The following is a 17,759-nucleotide window of genomic DNA, read 5'->3' as shown; positions in this document are numbered from 1 at the left end:
GATAATTTACAGGTCTGTTTGTGTTTAATTTTGCGGATTAAGGTTTACAGTTTATGAAAAAGATCTAAAATCCAGCATCTCAAAATATTTGAATATTCCTTAAAACCAATCAAAACAAGTATTTAATTTATTTGGGCCAACACTGTAATTTATAATAATACTAGTAATACAAAAAAAAAATCTGTGGCACATTTCTTACAATAAATGCAGCTCAAAGTGCTTCACAATAATACAAAAATACAACCTGCATGGGGCGTAGTTCGGCCCGACGCAAAGCATACGACGTCAGTTAAGGGGGGTCGCCGTCCCTCCGCTTTGCGTCGGGCTGAACGTACTTGCTGTAGTTTGGTCTGGCTTTGCGAGACTAGGCTGAACGTAACATATAATGAGCACATTCCACAACTTGTCGTGAGCTATTGCTATATATATTATTAGTTGATATAATAACCTTTTCATCTCAAAACCTATTAATGTGCGCTATCCCAAAATCCACATTCACAGACCTCATAGTTTAAGTTTCGTTTCCACTGAAAAGCCGCCCCTCACTTGTATTATAAAAGTGGGAAACAGAAACCAAACCACATAACTGTTGCGCTTCGTCTTCATGGACACATCAAGGTACGTGTTTCCCGTTAATCCTCACCACAGTAACAGTTACAGTTTACTGACGGACATATTAACTCTATATCGATATCAAAGCATGTTTTATGAGTGTTATTGAATTTCATTTGGAATATTCTGCTGTATGTGCCTTTGTGTTTAGATGGGTGCTATATTCAACTTGCTCGAGCAGCACAGACTACAGTCCTACTACAACAACTTTGTTCAGCTGGGGGTGAAAGATGAGAGAGATTTCCTGGATGGAGTGACAGATGAAGACTTGAACAACTTCGGTAAAGTTAGGCTAATTATTGTGTGGAAAAATGGGGCTTAAGTTTCATTTTCGTTACTAAAAAAATAAATAAAAAATAAAAAGACAATATAACTGAGTTACAATTTTGAAATGACTGTACTGGTCCAAAGTGGTAGAACAGCCCTCTAAATGATGTGTTAAAAACAACAAGGTTTTTCTAATTTATTTTCTTCAAGTAATGGTTAAAAAAGAAAACAAACAAGAGTTACGTTTCTACACATTCAAATTAATAGCTGAATAAAGAAAGCAGAGGTATATTCAAATGTTAAATTATGATGTGCATTCATATGTCCACACAGGTCTCAGCCAGGTGGAGAAAACTCGTTTCTCTGCCATGAAAAACACCATTCGCAGACTCAGAGCTCCAGCTGAGACTTCTGTGAACAAGTCACTGCAGTCATTCTGTCTGACTTACACGTACCCCAAATGTCCTGAACCCAAATCTATCAAAGGTAAGACTATCACATTATAACACACAGAGGGAAAATGTTGGTACTGTTTTGGCTGGACCTGTTTTACAGCCCACAGCAGCTAGTTCAGAGACAACTTGTTTGATTAATTAAGTAGCCAAATAGGCAGTAGCAGTATTCAAACTGGGATGTTGTGAAAGAATGTCTAACAATTCCCTGCTAGGGGTGGGTATCAAGAACCGATACTAAATTGGTTCTTGACTCGTCAGTACCAAATTATATATAAGCTCCATGACAAAGGATCCCGCTGTTGGTATTTGCAAGGTTAATTCAACATAACGTATCAGCATATTCACACATATCAACCTCAGCTCGACTTTCTAGAACATGTTAAAGCTATAAAGCATTATCTGAATGTGTGGAAAGCATAAAAGTGATTATTGTTTGGGTTATTGTCACACACACACACACACACACACACACACACACACACACACACACACACACACACACACACACACACACACAGCTCTTTATGATGTATCTGAATATTTCCAGATATGGATCCTGCACAGAACACTCTGGAAGATCTGATGTTGAGGATCTGCAACCTTGAAAGTGTGGATCAAACCAGAGGAGTCTGTCTCTACACACTGGACGGGATGCCTCTGACAGATGATCCCTTCTTCAACACATGTGAGCTCATTCCAAATCCATTGCAATAATGCTTAAAGGGGCACTGTGTAATATGACATCATCAAGAAAGTTCTAGAATGCAACGCTCCCTGGGTAACCCCAACCCTTTTGAATAATAACAGAAGCTACAGTGGCCTTCAAGGACAAGAACTATTCTAAATTATAAACAATGCACCTGATGACATTCCAACCAACATGGATTCCTCCATAAGACTTGCCTGCTCAATGTACAAAATGTAATATTAATATTTGTAATTCTCCGCTCAGGAGGATCATTCAGATTATTGGCAGAGGTGATTTTACACCAATGAGGACATATTTATGAATGAGGATATTGATTTTAGCTAATAAATTACTTAAAATGTTACACAGTGTCCCAGCTTTACGTAGTTATTTACTAACAGGTACTATTGAACCCTTACTATTGAACCGGATTTATGTTTGAGTGTTCAGTGTTCTGTTGTTTTGGTACCTTTTTTTTCAACTGTTAAATTGTTAAAACACTGTGTAGGATTTGAAATGACATTTCGGCCCATTCTACCCCACAGATCAGCAGCTGGTAATAATATTGTAATAATAGTAATAATTATTAAATGTAAAATAAGATAGTTCAAGCCCAAAGATGAAGAGGCGCACAGATAAATAGTAAAGCACACTCTTTATTTTATCAATTCATATTCATAACCGGTTTCTTTTGATACTTTGAACTTCGGGGAGTATAGTTTTTGTCACCCGCTTTAAACTTTTTTTATTTTTTATTTGACCGTCATGTATACATTTACAAATGCAGTTCAAACATATATTAACCTGGGGCGCCCTTAGCTCAGTTGGTAGGGCGTCCCCCCCTGGGCCTCGGCCAGCAGCGGACCCGGGTTCGATTCCAGCCCGCGGTCGTTCTCTGCATGTCACTCCCCTCTCTGCCCCATTTCAACTCTGTCTCTACACTATCAATAAAGCATAAAAATGCAAAAAAAAATCTTTAAAAAAACCCGAGACAAATTCACCCCATGCCAAAAAAAATGAAATACAAAGTTGCTTTAAAATAAATACCCTGTAATCTCCTTTGTGTATGTAAGGTGGTTATTTTGTGTGTTTGTTCCCTAAAAGGGTCTTTAAAAGACAGACATATTGGAAATGGAGACGCCATCTATGCCATTTTTACGCCAAAAGAGAACCTAAAGGGATCTCCCCATATGTTGACACGGCCAGTCAGTGAAACCAGCGGAACTGATACTGTTAGATGCCACATCATGCTCAAGGTGAGTTTACGTCTCGTAGGTGTGAACAGTGAGGACATCATGATACACATTCTGCCCATCTTTTCTGTCACTGTCATTGTATTGAAACGTGTAGTGTATCTGATACCGCATCATGTGTGTTTTGTGTGTGTCTACGTCTTGTAGTGGTTAATCAGGGACTAAAATTTAAATATTTTATTATATATTTGATACAGGGAGACTTTGAGGTGACGGTGGATTTGGCAACTGACACGATAACTAATCTGAAGAACAAGCTTGCGAATGAAAGTGGAATCCCAGGACAAGTTCTTCACTACAAGTAAGTCTGCTTTATTGTAACAAAGATTTTATTATCTTTATTTTGAAACACATTTATTTGAATTGAATTGAATTGAATTGAATTGAAAATTGAATTGAAAATGTTTTTATTTCGAACAAGTAAATAATAAAAGACAAAAAAGCAATAATAAACAATAAAATAAATTAAACAAGTGGACAGTTACAATAAAGTAATATTTACACACAATGAAAACCACAAATGAAAATAAACTGTCTTACACTTGCTTTACCTGTTCGAAAAGGGGTGAGAAGAAGAAAACTTATTTAATCTCACCCCTTCTCCCTGATTTATATATCTATACTGACTATTGGCTTCCTTATTAGTGATATAATAATATTTCAAAATTAATAATACATATTAATATATATTAGTTTTCAATATGATACAATTTGTTACCAATTGCATATTTATCTAATAATATCGTCGTATTTATCTAATAATATTGTCAAGTAATCTTATAATAATAATAATATCTGATTAAACATTCAATATTATATAAATACCGTCAAATATATACAAATATACATACATGTAAACATATACACTATGTTAATCTTCATCCCTGTACCTTGTGAAAATCAATTCTTTGTATTTTATTTTAAACTGGTTAATGTTTGGACATTCCTTGATCTCCCCACTCAAACTGTTCCATAGTCTCACCCCACATATTGAAATGCAAAACGTTTTCCTGGTCGTACGGACGTTGTTCACTTTGAAATTAAATTTTCCCCTTAAATTATAACCCCCCTCACGATCACTGAATAATTTTTGTATGTTTAAGGGTAATATGTTGATTTTAGCCTTAAACATTATCTGTGCAGTTTTAAATTCCACCAGATCTGTGAATTTTAATAATTTTGACCGTATGAATAATGGGTTAGTATGATCCAGATATCTCACATTGTGAATAATGCGGATTGCTTTTTTTTGGAGAATAGTAAGTGAATGTAATGACGTTTTGTACGTGTTGCCCCAGACTTCTGTACAGTAACTGAGGTATGGTAAGACTAGTGAACAGTGAAGAATACGGAGTGATTTATGATCTAGAACCTGTTTTACTTTGTTTAATACATAAATGCTTCTTGATAGTTTTGATTGTACGTGTGTAATGTGTGATTTCCAACTGAATCTATCATCTATTATAACCCCAAGAAATTTATTTTCGTAAACTCTTTCAATTTCAACTCCATTTATATTGATATTTATTTGCGTGTTCATTCTATAGTTACCAAATAACATTATTTTTGTTTTGCTTAAGTTTAATGATAGTTTGTTTTTATCAAACCATGTTTTTATTTTGCTCATTTCCTTATTGATGATTTCTTCTAGTTGTTTTAAATTCTCCCCAGAACAGAAAATATTAGTGTCATCAGCAAATAGAACCAACCTCAAGACATTGGAAACATTACAGATATCATTAATATACAGGATAAACAGTTTCGGACCCAGCACTGACCCCTGGGGTACGCCACAAGAAATGTCCAAACATGACGACGAACAGTTGCCCAACTTCACGAACTGCTTCCTTTTGCTCAAATAGCTTTTTATCCACTCCAATACTATCCCCCTTATTCCATATCTTTCCAGTTTATTGAATAAAATGTTATGATTGATTGTGTCGAAAGCTTTTCTGATATCAATAAATACTCCTACTGCATATTTTTTCTGTTCAATGGCATTTGTAATTTCTTCAACTGACTCTATTAATGCAAGTGATGTTGATCTGTTGGTTCTGAATCCATATTGACTGTCATTAATTAATTTGTGCTTTTCTAAGAATGTGTCCAGTCTATTGTTGAAGATTTTTTCTAATATTTTGGAGAATTGTGGAAGTAGAGAGACAGGTCTGTAGTTGGTGAAGTGATGCTTGTTCCCAGTTTTATACAGTTTACAATTATCATTGATGCAATCTATACAGTGCCCAATCCTTTTTTTAAATATATTTAACAATGAAAAGAACAAACAGTACAAGGGGTGTTTTCTCTTTCAAATGAAAGATACAGCAGGGATGATAGCATATACACAAAACAGCAACAACAACAACAAAGACAACAGGATCAGACAAAGGAAGGTTTTTTTCTGGGAGATATATCTCTTCCACTTTTCCCATATTTGTTAAAATTTACTCTGCTGGAGCATCACAGAGAACGTAATTATTTCCATTACTAATATATCATGAATTATATCATACAAGTCTTCTAATGATGGGATGTCTGGTTTTAGTCATTTCCTTGTGATTGCTTTCCTAGCAGCTATACTAACAATTACGAAAAGGTATTGATTATGTTTATTCATTTTCAGATATTGAGCAAAGTAAACAAAAAAGTAATTTGTCCCAATTTAAATAATTTTTGTCTCAAATAGATTCAAGCTCTTCTGCTAAAAAGTAATGATTTAAGGACACTGATGTTCTTTTTAATCCTATTTCCAGAGGGGGCCATGGCGAAGGCAACACATTGGAAAGTTGTGGCATCTCAGACGAGTCAACGGTGCACTTCTCACTGTCCACGTTTTCTGACGAGGTCCAAGACCACAAAGAATTCTTCACTGCTGATGTTGTGCCGTCAGTGCAGCAAACCCCTAAAGGAATCAGCACATTCTTGTCTTCACTTTATGTCATAGTAAGCATGGTTTCATGGTACACTACCTTTTTCTAACACTTCAAACCGGTAGTGTAGATTATTAGGATTGTGATTTCTTTATTTCTAAATAATGAAGTTGCTTTTGCCCTGAAGCTGCAACACTTCACTCCTCGCTCATGACTCATCCTCATTTGCTTATCCGGGGTCGCGTCGTGGGAGCAGCAGCTCCATCAGGGGCCCCAAACTTTCCTTTCCTGGGCCACAATAACCAGCTCTGACTGGGGGATTCTGAGGTTTTCCCAGGTCGGGGTGGAGACAGACCCTGCATTCCATATTCCCATACTTTCATACTATTTAGTATGCCATAAAAATATTTAGGATGTCCCAATACATGCATGTCAATTGCAGAATGCCAAAAATACCTACATGCCCCACTAACTCCGATTGCATTTTGTAGTATTCGTCTTTATTCTCGACATTTCTCAACATAATGAAAAAAAATCTGCCTTTTCTGATTTATTTTCCCCTCCCGTGGCCGTATTACTCTTCTGTACTTTAGTATGTAGTGTAATAAATAGAAAAAGTATGTGATTTGGAACGCAGGGATAATCTTTCCACCTAGTCCTGTGTCTTCCCTCTCCCAGCCGGTCGTGCCCTGAACACTTTCCTAGGGAGGCGCCTAGAGGGCATTCTTACCAGATGCCCGAACCACCTCAACTGGCTCCTTTCTACACATAGGTGTAGCTTCTCTTCTCCGAGTCTCTCAGGATGACTGAGCTTCTCACCCTATCTCTCACAAAACCGCTAGTTCGCTAGGGAAATAAACGATTAGCCTCCAGCCCTGCCTCTACCATAGAGGGCATGTTAATCGTATTCAGGGGTCCCTTTAAGTGTTCCTTCGATTGCCCGATTACTTCCTCAGTTGACATCTACAGTATCCCATCCTTACTGTACACAGCTTGGATTGTTGTCCAAGTCCAGTATTGTTTAACTCTTTCTCTAGCCCTCCCCTTCTTCATTGAAATATAATCATGTGTAGTTTGTAATTGGTTTAAACCGATATTTTCTACTCTAGAAAAACAAGGCTCCAGGAGTTGGATACAAGAATTTGATTGGCTACATACGAAAACTGACTGGATGTAACCCTCTGGCCCAGAGTTTGTTTCAGTTACTCTGGAGGAATGAGACCATATCCAGGAATCAGAAGGTAAACTTTGTGATATATAACTTTTTGCATTGAACATTTTTGAGGTGTTTTAGAGTAATAATATAATTAGTATAGTTCCATTTTACTCTGAATATTTTAAAGTTTGGAACCTCTCTTTGCAAAAGTTCCTTGTGAGAAAATCCTCTTCAGGTGATATTTTAATTTTCTCCTCCTGTAGATCGCTGTGGTTGAAGGCCTCTATATGCTCTTTAGAGAGCTTCTGCCAAAGCTTGGAAGTAAGCAAGGAGAAAGGATCATTGAGGACCTTGATGTCTTTGAGTACTCAACATACTGCTGGGCGTATCTCCTGACAGAGGCGAAGGTATTTACACGTTAGTTTTAAGGCAGTATTTAACGGTCACGTATTATGCTCATTTTTATATTCAAAATTGTGACTTGGTGTTATACCTGAGACTGATTTCATGGTGTAGGGTCCAAAAACCCTTGATATTTCTCACAGTGCCATTGCTGAATTATTGGCAGAAGGCCAATGATGTGGCTGATGGCAGAATGTAAGCCCCCCATTCCAAAAAGCCCAGCCTGCTCTAATTGGCCCTGAATCTAACTGCCGGTTTGAATCGAACTGCTAAACTGACCATTCCGCTTACTGAACCTTTAAGTTTTTGTGCCCAGTTCTTCTTGTTAAACTGCTTGTTATTATTTTGACAGAAAGAGACGACAGAACATGAGAACTTCGCTCCATTTTCTCTGGTGTCTGATGATGGCAGCCGTTTCTGTGATCCTGTGACTATACCTGGGCTACCAGGAGTCTTAGACAGAGCATTTGTTCTGCAGAAAATCAAAGGTAAATGTAAAAAAATTCTTGTCTTGGAAAAACTGCAAACTTTTGCCCTTTGTGAACCACTTATTTATTTTGGGTGGTAGCCAGCTTTAAGTTTTAGCCAATATAAAACCATTTTACTCTCCAAGTTTATTTCCGGAATCTGTGGATGTCATAACTGTACCAAAGACCAGTGTGCAACAAGGCCTGAGGGTCTAGGCTTGCTGGAAAACGAAGGAAACTTGGCATGCACATTAGAGGGTCCAAATCAATTGTCAATTTTTATTTAATTTTGTTTTGTTAAGGTGGCGAGAAGATTCCAAACTGCACTGAGGAGGTTTTGCGTGAAACATCATTCAACAGAGCAAAGGACATTGAGAAAATCTTGCTCAGCGTTCATCCATCACTTAAGATATACCATCTTTGGATTTTCCAAGAGAGCGTGACCAGTCAGAAGTATGTATTAGAAAATGTTATGTTCTAAAGAGGTGATCAAATAACACAAACAATAAGTAAACCATATATTTAAATTACAGCTTTAAAATAAATGCTGGAAAGACGTTTGGAGAAATTGAAGAAGAAATGAAAGCTTTCCCTCAACTCATTGTGACTCCACCGCTGCTTTTGAAGGAACTGGGTTTTGATGACCTACGACTGGTTTTCCTGACTGAAGGTACTGCACTAATCCTAAAGGCTAATTTCATAAGTAGGTTGAGGATTTCAGGAATACATGTGTTACACAAGGACAACAGGATGCTACGCACTGTGCAGGGGAATGTTGTAAGACATACAGCGGAATGGTGCTCAGTTAGAAATAAGATAATATCCGGGGAAATGGAGATACAGTTGATTAAAGAACTCCAGAATTGCCCATGTCTCCCACTCTACTGTTATGTCCATGATCCCTGATGTGTATGGTTATTGGTTGCTGTTTATTTTATGTACTTTTGTTTTTGGCAGAACACCTTGGCGTCTATTTGACTAAAAACAAGATGACCCCTGCAATGATTGAGGTGTATGACTGTCTGGCTGGCAAACGCAGAACTATTGATGTGGACGAACTTGCAGCTACGTGAGTACTTCATTTGTGTGAATCCACACCCATTTATTATAAATCGAATCAAGACATCTTTTTTTAAAGCTGATCATTGCATGTGTACAGTTTGTTGAAACGCACGACTATAATATTATGGCTTTGGATATACTGTCAATGTTGCTGCATTTCTCCTCATTTATGTATCAAACTGGCAACAAGGTAAATACAGTCATATGAAAAAGTTTGGGAACCCCTCTCAGCCGGCATTATAATTGACTCTGCTTTCACAACAAAAATATAAAAGTGGTATGTCTTTAATTTACCAGGAACAGCTAAGTACTGGGATGTTTTCCAAACAAAGATTTTTTGAAAAGCAGTATTTGGTTGTATGAAATAAAATAAAATGTGAAAAACTGGCTGTGCAAAAATATGGGTACCCTTGTGGTTTTGTTGATTTTAATGCCTGTAACAGCATGTAAAACTGATGACTTTAAACACAAAGTTGGTTGGATTATGTTGTTAAGCCTTGAACCTCATAGCAATGTCTGTTTAATCATGAGAAAATGTATTTTAGGTGCCTAAATGCAAGTTGCTCTTCTCTTTGACTCTCTGCTGAAGTGAGACAGAATGGGATCATCAAAACAGCTCCCAAAAGATCTTAAAAACAAAGAGTATTCATTGTCATGGTTTAGGGGAAGGCTACAAGAAGCTTTCCCAAAGGTTTCAATTGTCAATTTCTACTGTAAGGAACGTTGTCAGGGAATGGAAGGACACAGGCATAGTGGCAGTTAAACCCAGGCATGGCAGACCAAGAAAAGTACAAGAGCGGCATATGCGGCGGATTGTGAGAATGGTTGCACACAACCCAAAGATCACCTCCAAAGACCTGCAAGAACATCTGGCTGCAGATTGTGTATCTGTACATGGTTCTACAATTCAGTGCAATTTGCTCCAAAACATCCGTATGGCCGGGTGATGAGAAGGAAGCCCTTTGTGCGCCCACGCCACAGATACAGTTGCATGGAGTATGCAAAAGCTCATTTAGACAAGCCAGCTTCATATTGGAAGAAAATGCTTTGGACTGATGAGACAAAAATTAAGTTATTTGGTCTTTATAAAAAGCAGATGTTTTGGTGCAAATTGCGCTGAATTGTTGAACGATGTACAGATACACAATCTGCAGCCAGATGTTCTTGCAGGTCTTTGGAGGTGATCTGTGGGTTGTGTGCAACCATTCTCACAATCCTCCACCTATGCCGCTCCTGTTTTTTTCTTCGTCTGCCATGCCTGGGTTTAACTGCCACTATGCCTGTGTCCTTCCATTTCCTGACAACGTTCCCTACAGTCGAAATTGACAATTGAAACCTTTGGGAAAGTTTCTTGTAGCCTTCCCCTGAACCATCACAATGAACAATCTTTGTTTTTCAGATCTTTTGGGAGCTGTTTTGATGATCCCATTCTGTCTCACTTCAGCAGAGAGTCAAAGAGAAGTGCAACTTGCATTTAGGCACCTAAAATACATTTTCTCATAATTAAACAGACATTTCTATGATGTTCAAGGCTTAACAACATAATCCAACCAACTTTGTGTTTAAAGTCATCAGTTTTACATGCTGTTACAGGCATTAAAATCAACAAAACCACAAGGGTACCCATATTTTTGCACAGCCAGTTTTTCACATTTTATTTTATTTCATACAACCAAATACTGCTTTTCAAAAAATCTTTGTTTGGAAAACATCCCAGTACTTAGCTGTTCCTGGTAAATTAAAGACATACCACTTTTATATTTTTGTTGTGAAAGCAAAGTCAATTATAATGCCGGCTGAGAGGGGTTCCCAAACTTTTTCATATGACTGTATATGAGTCATAACAGTCAGATGTTTTTTTTTAAATGTGAAGAGATATAACCCAATAAATGACCCAACTAAGCTTATGTCACATGCTTACACTTCTTCATTTACATTTTTTTGATGATTTTCTGAATTTTTCATGCAGAACTGGTGACCACAGGGATGCCTTTTCATTCGTCACAAGCAGGACCCCAAAAGAAGCAATAATGGTAATGTGGTGTCGTGGGTTTTTTAACTACTTCAAATAGTTTAATGAGTTGATTAAGCTAAGTACACCATCTAGTGGGCTAAAATAGGAACATTTTCTTAAATGTTTTCAGGAAAAGAAAGTATACTTGCTTAGTATGACTTTTAAACAACCCCCCCCCCCCCCAACAAAAAAGCACTCATGACTGTTCTGTTAACATCATTAATTATATAAAAGTAATTATTGTTAGAATAATATGTTCATACAACTGTCAGTATTAAAATAAAATAATCACTAATTTCTTGACTCTGATTTCATCAGGTGCTGATAGACACAAGCTCATCCATGGCAGAGAATTGCTATGAAAGCATGGAAATACAGAGAATCCACGCTGTTAAAGAGCTGTTCGACAACTTTGCAACACGGACCATGGCTTATGATTTTCATCACGTCATTGGGCTTGTGAAGTTTTCCACCAAAGTAACAACTCTCCACACATTTACAGAAACTCTTGAAAAGTTCAAGGTAAATTGAATATAATGGATAACACATCTATATAAGTTCACCAGATCCTTTTTCAATGAGTTCAGTATTGTACATCAGAGCCTTCAGATATTTAAGGACATTTTCAGACCAGTAGTTTGTTTGCTGTGGTCGCAATCAGGGACAAAAACAAGCCAGGTGTGAAGGCACCCTATAGGACTCAAATATTCAGTACTGAGGGTGAGCTATCTTCTTTCTTTCTGCATAGCCTTAGCCCTAAAACAATAGGCTAATAAACCTTAAAAGGGTGGTAAAATGGCCTGGAGGAAAGAGGGCCGACCAGCACCAGACAGGAGGGTGTTAGTAGTAAAACTAGTGGTGGCTGCTATTACATCTACGCTGCCCACCATCTCTACCATTGTGTCCTTGAGCAAGACACTTAACCCCAAACTGCTCCATGGGCGCTGTACATGGCTGACCCTGCGCTCTGACCCCCCCTGGAGTGTGGAGTTGAGAGGTCATATGCTACATTAACTTATTTCTTGGTCAATGTACTGTATGTTTGTATGTAGTTACATTATAAGTCACCTAATAAAGTAATTAAATTAACTTGGATACGGTTGTTATCCTTCACTTTCCTAGGAAAAGGTGCACACCCTTAGGGCAAATGGAAAAACAAAGCTGTATGATGCCCTACAGCATGGGATGCTGGAGTTGGAAGAAGTCAAGAAGTTCCCGGATTGTAAACTTCGCATTCTTCTTCTCACAGATGGACATGATGTTGGGTAATTTGCTGCTCAACGCCATTTAACTTTTTCTATTTCATCATCCTCTGTACATATTCAGTCCAAATCAGCCCTTACATTTAGTTGTAAACCATCGTACTGAGGACTTTTTTGCATTGTGAGGACATTCCGGTCGGTCCAAACTACATCTAAGGACTGGAGGTTAAGACCAATGTAAGAATTAGTTTAGGTTCAGTTTAGGCTTAAGCATGTAGTTTTGATGATTAAAGTTAGGGGTGAGACGGAGCTTAATATGTGCCAGTTCCCGTCTTAACAATATCCTGCACCCCTCACGTTGGGACTGCAATATTTAATTGGATCAGGCCGATCCGGCACCTAATGTGTCACTTTGAAAATATATGAAACTATATTTATTATTTCTGTGTATTTAGTCTTCATTTTATGAAAATCATGTTATGTTTCTCTGTAACATTTTGTTTGTTTATAGGTCCTTAAACCAACCAGATGTTGTTACTGCCAACTTGATAAAAAATAACATCATAGTTGACTCAATTCTTCTTGGAAGTGCGGGCAAAAAAGACAGCATTCTACGTGGAATCAGCAATGCAACAGGTACAGTATAAAAACATGAATGGACAGTTACTTTTCTTTTCTTTTTATCTAATCTTTATTTAACCAGGTCCAAGTCCCATTGTTATCTAGAATGTCATTCAAGGGAGGCCTTAAATCTTGGGTTATCAAACTAGTTATAACTCTAGAACACTAACCTCACCTGCCCAAATTTCACCTGCCCAATTGTGTTTCCATGATTTTCATTGTGTTGCTGGTGTCTGAATTGCCTGGGTCCTTCAGTACCTTCAAGCTGCTCAATGAGGTAGAAAGAAAATACAGAAAGTAGAATTAGTTCCACGCTCCAATCTGCTTTTTTCCCCGGCGTTAGTGATGGTGTATAGTTTTTTTTCCAATGCAACTGTATGGAGACGGAGTTTTCAGTAAAACTTTAGTGATGAATTAACTATTTTGTTGAACCAACTCAATGTTGCTCCTTTCAGGCGGTTGCTGCTTCAAACCAAAGACGAGCAAAGATGGTCTGAAGCTCTTTGAGATTGAGACTGTATTGTCTTTGGCCATGAGGAAACCCAAGAACAAAGCTGACCCATCATCCATCACGACAGTCAGTTCAGCAACACTTGTCTTCAGTTCTGTTAGAAGTGCTCTGACGATTAGACTGCATCACAGTAAAATTATGCGTTTTTTAATTTCAGAAATTTCTAATAGAGCTCGCTGCTTCTAATGAGTTTGATGAATTTCCAGAGGCTATCTTGCCAAGCCAGATGAATGGTAAAGTGACAGCGACCGAGAGGTAAGCAACAAAATAGTTTTTTGAAAATAGTTCAAAATAGTTCTGCTAAGCGTCGGGCTCCTGTTCACCTTGAAGGTCTCGAGAGTGACCTGGTTGCTATAGATTATTACTTACATAGCAGACTGTAATTTTAAGTATCACACATTTTGTATTAATACTGAGGCTTTAATCTTTCAAACTAGCGCTCTGAAAAAGAAGATTGGGGACGCCAAACTTGTGCAACTGATGGAGAAGGACAAACGTATCCTGGCGGAGCTGAGGAGCCTGCATTGTGATCCGCATCCCTACTTCAGCATATTCCCGTCAGAGTCGGACTTCAGTGAGTGACTTGAAACATTATTCGCTGAGGCTCAGCTCTCTGTTCATCACAAAAGTGTTGGTGCTCCTAACAGCGCTTAAAACCATATTTTATTTTCATGGTGACTACATGGTACAATGTCCTACTGCCAACTTTTCACTCTCACGTTTCAGCCTTCTGGAAGATTGTCATGGAAGGACCTCCTGACACACCGTATGAGAAAGGAGTCTTTGAGTTGTACTGCCAGTTTGGGCCTGACTACCCAGTGAAGCCCCCAGTTGTTCGCTTTGTCACAAGAGTATCCTTTGAAATAAATTAACAACTTAACACATTCATCATTATTCGTCATACTAACCATCTTACTTGGCTCCTAAATATGTTTGTACCTAATCAGGACCACTCCTACACATGTCTCACTCAAGTAAAGTTACAGATCAGGATAAAGATTGTTTCCAAAGGTCTATTCACTGGGGGGGGGGGGGGAAATAAAGTAGGACAGTGCCTAATTGCGGTGTTATTTTCTTAACAAGAACAAAGGTGTACCACTGTAATATTAACAGTGTGGGGCGCATCTGCCACAACATATTTGACCGGAACTACAACGCCCAAATCACCATGAGGGATATGCTCAATGCTGTCTACGGGCTGCTCATCATCCCCGAGCCTGAAGATCCACTGGACAGGTTAGATTCAAACGCCCTACACAGCACACACACACACACACACACACACACACATAGTCTCAGTCATAGGCTGCATCACTTAAACCAGTGTAAGAAGCTGCTGATGCAAAGTCTCAACCCCTTCAATTTGTATGCCTACGGCTGCGGGTATAGCTGGGGTGTCCCTACGTTCGTCTGTACATCCATGCGTCCGTCCGTGCTGTTCTTATGAACATAATAACCCATGAACGCTTTGAGGGTTTGTCTTCAAACTTTGCACATATGTTGAGTTTGAATACAACCTTACATAGTGTGAGATTCTAGTGAACTTGTACCATATTGTAGCTTCTTAGGAACCACTAGAATTCTGGGGCGACTGTGGCTCAGTTGGTAGAGCGGGTCGGCCGATGATCATAGGGTTGGAGGTTTGATCCCCGCCCTGCCACCTGTGTCATAGTTGTTGTGTCCTTGGGCAAGACACTTCACCCACCTTGCCTCGTGTGAATGTCGATAGTTAGCCTGCTATCGGTGTATGAATGTGTGTGTAAATGGGAACAGGTCTCCCTTGCAAAAGAGTCTTCGGTCTCAATGGGATATACCTGTATAAATAAAGGTTAAAAAAAAAAAAAAAACGTAAGGCAATTGTAGGGCTCACAGTGGAATAGAACCGTCAAGGGTTAGTTCTAATTTATTCTCTGCAAAACTTTTATGGCATAGCTTGCTGGAGGAAAAGGGAAATCCTCAAGCCAGATTTATTTTGTTAAAGAGTTATTTATTAACAAGGGAATAAAGATGTTTATACAAAAGGCCATCATGAAACTTTTTGTGTCTTCACAGGTCATGTCTTTTTGCATAAGACTTGCATGTATGGTAGAAATTTTGATTCTCGGCAACATCTCAAAAAAGAATAGAAAAAAAGCACATAAACCATATACTGACTTGTGCTTTTTGTTAATGGAAGCATACTGGCTGAGGAGTTCATGACCAGCCGTGAGACCTATGAGCAGGAGGCCAAAAAGCACACAGAGGAAACTGCCACACAGTCACGGGATGATATGGAGAAGGTAAATTAACCATACTGTTTTGAAAAGTTCTATAGAGGAAAGGTCATTCACAGAGGGCTGTTATAATGAATTGCATGCATGCTCTAAAGGCTTGATTAAACATCTGAATTTGTGTTATAATACTACAACCTTGACGGACTTGAACACCTGCATCATTAGTTCAGGCTTATTTTGAAAGCGCATAAAGACATGTCAAGGCTTTATGAGCAAATTTAGCTGCCGACTATATGTCTGGGCCTGTGGATTTTCACATATCATTGTGTTAATGTTCTTTTTAAAACTCAAACGGGGGGTGGTAGGATGTCCTAGAGGAAAGAGGGGTGTTCTTTGTGAATTCACACACCTATTCTCAAAAACTGCAGTTACAATACTACCTGCGTATTACGTTTTTATCATTTTGGTACACTTTTAAATCTGCTAATATTGTATGTATTTTATTCCTGATTTTTCAGAAATTGGTGGAACCTGGGAAAGAGCTTGTTCCCCAGCATCTGATCTGTCCACTCACCAACAAGATGTTTGTTGATCCAGTGAGAACCAAATACGGAACGGTGTACGAGCGAAAGGCCATTGAGAAATACCTCAAAACGTAAGTCTATTAATTTTTATATTTTATACATTTTAAGGGTTACATTTTATTTGAAACCACAAATGAAAATAACTGTCCAACACTTTGAATCTGTCTGGCTCCCTTGTATTCATCCTAGTAACTTTAACGTTCCTTTTACAGAAAAAAACACGATCCGAAGGGCGACCCAACCCAAGCTCTCACCGAAGCTGATCTTAAGCCGGCCAATGAAATGAAGAAAATGGTGACAGACCATCGTTCAAGGCAAATCATGGAAAAGTTGTAAAAAAAGAAAAGAAAAAGAAAGTTAGGGCTACACACAACTATGGCATTTGTTTCAGTCTCCCATATATTGTTTCAGTTTCAGATATATAAAGGACAATAGTAAGCTATGTTGCTTTAATCGCATTTTGTAATCACAATTACATGTTTGTACAATGAGAATTGTACATGTTATCCTTTCAATATTTTACTATACCCTTAAATTACTACATCCTAAGAGTTAAACACAAGTATAATATTGTTAGGACAAACTCATCAATGTGTACGTGCTGCAAGTATGCTGCCAGGGTCCGAATACATAAACCTCTATTTTTTACAGGTCAAATCTGCAGCAAAATATAGCAATTTATAATCTTGTTTGCTTCACAATCTGATTGATCCACAGGACTTTTTATACAAAGACAGCAGTTCCGTGTTTCCGATGTTGGGAGAAATGTTTAAAAACAGCAATAAATATTACTGTATTTGGTTAGTTCATGATTGAGAAACACACAAAATGTTTGTTAAGTTTATAATGCTGTAAAATAATTTGATGTCTTAAGCTCAAACTCTCTACGTCTACAGTATGTTGTGCAGCTTTTGAATTTTTCTACAGTATGTTTTCTATCGCAATATTTTCTTGATTGCAGATTTTGAATTTGGATGAAGTTCTTGTATTGAATTTAACACAGATGATGTTGGGTAAAACACTAAATAAAAACAGCCAGCTTCATTGTTGCTCATGAATAATAATGCCACGTTTTTCACTGTTTATCGGAAAAAAAATGCTTATTATAAAAAATAAATATAACACGAAAAGTCAACAGCTTAAATGTGTTTTTCTCACTTTTTTTCACTTTGAAAAATGTAAACCTTCGCAGAGAAAAACTATTAAAACTATTCCTGAGGAAAAGCAAATGATAAAAACCAACATCTATGATCAAATTTGTCTTTTTAGGGACCAGAATAAAATGTTAAAACGTGTTTAACCAAAGGTCTGGTCATTTAATGAGTGAGTGAATGTATGAGTCTAAGAAAAAATCAAGTCAAATGTTTAATTAGAATGCTTTT

At 37.9% G+C, this 17,759-nt stretch overlaps 1 protein-coding gene across 1 annotated transcript; it reads left to right on the top strand.

Moving 5' to 3' along the window:
* The first annotated feature begins 514 nt into the window (after positions 1-514).
* On the top strand, positions 515-17,672 carry LOC307269544 (uncharacterized protein). The gene is made up of 25 exons (XM_080052522.1): positions 515-618; positions 764-893; positions 1,213-1,365; positions 1,882-2,019; positions 3,127-3,278; positions 3,473-3,576; positions 6,029-6,218; positions 7,255-7,386; positions 7,565-7,708; positions 8,056-8,191; positions 8,473-8,623; positions 8,704-8,840; positions 9,128-9,239; positions 11,202-11,265; positions 11,565-11,768; positions 12,369-12,511; positions 12,960-13,084; positions 13,525-13,646; positions 13,738-13,835; positions 14,018-14,154; positions 14,307-14,431; positions 14,671-14,816; positions 15,757-15,859; positions 16,312-16,448; positions 16,590-17,672. Exons 2-25 carry the CDS (start codon positions 764-766, stop codon positions 16,711-16,713), a joined length of 3,207 nt encoding a protein of 1,068 aa, XP_079908648.1. The 5' UTR covers positions 515-618; the 3' UTR covers positions 16,714-17,672.
* Positions 17,673-17,759: the final 87 nt, after the last annotated feature.

The sequence above is a fragment of the Ammodytes marinus genome (assembly GCF_949987685.1).
Source record: "Ammodytes marinus genome assembly, chromosome: 23".
Taxonomy (NCBI): domain Eukaryota; kingdom Metazoa; phylum Chordata; class Actinopteri; order Uranoscopiformes; family Ammodytidae; genus Ammodytes; species Ammodytes marinus.
The sequence above is the reverse complement of the archived record's forward strand: the minus strand, read 5'-3'. Positions and strand labels throughout refer to the sequence as shown.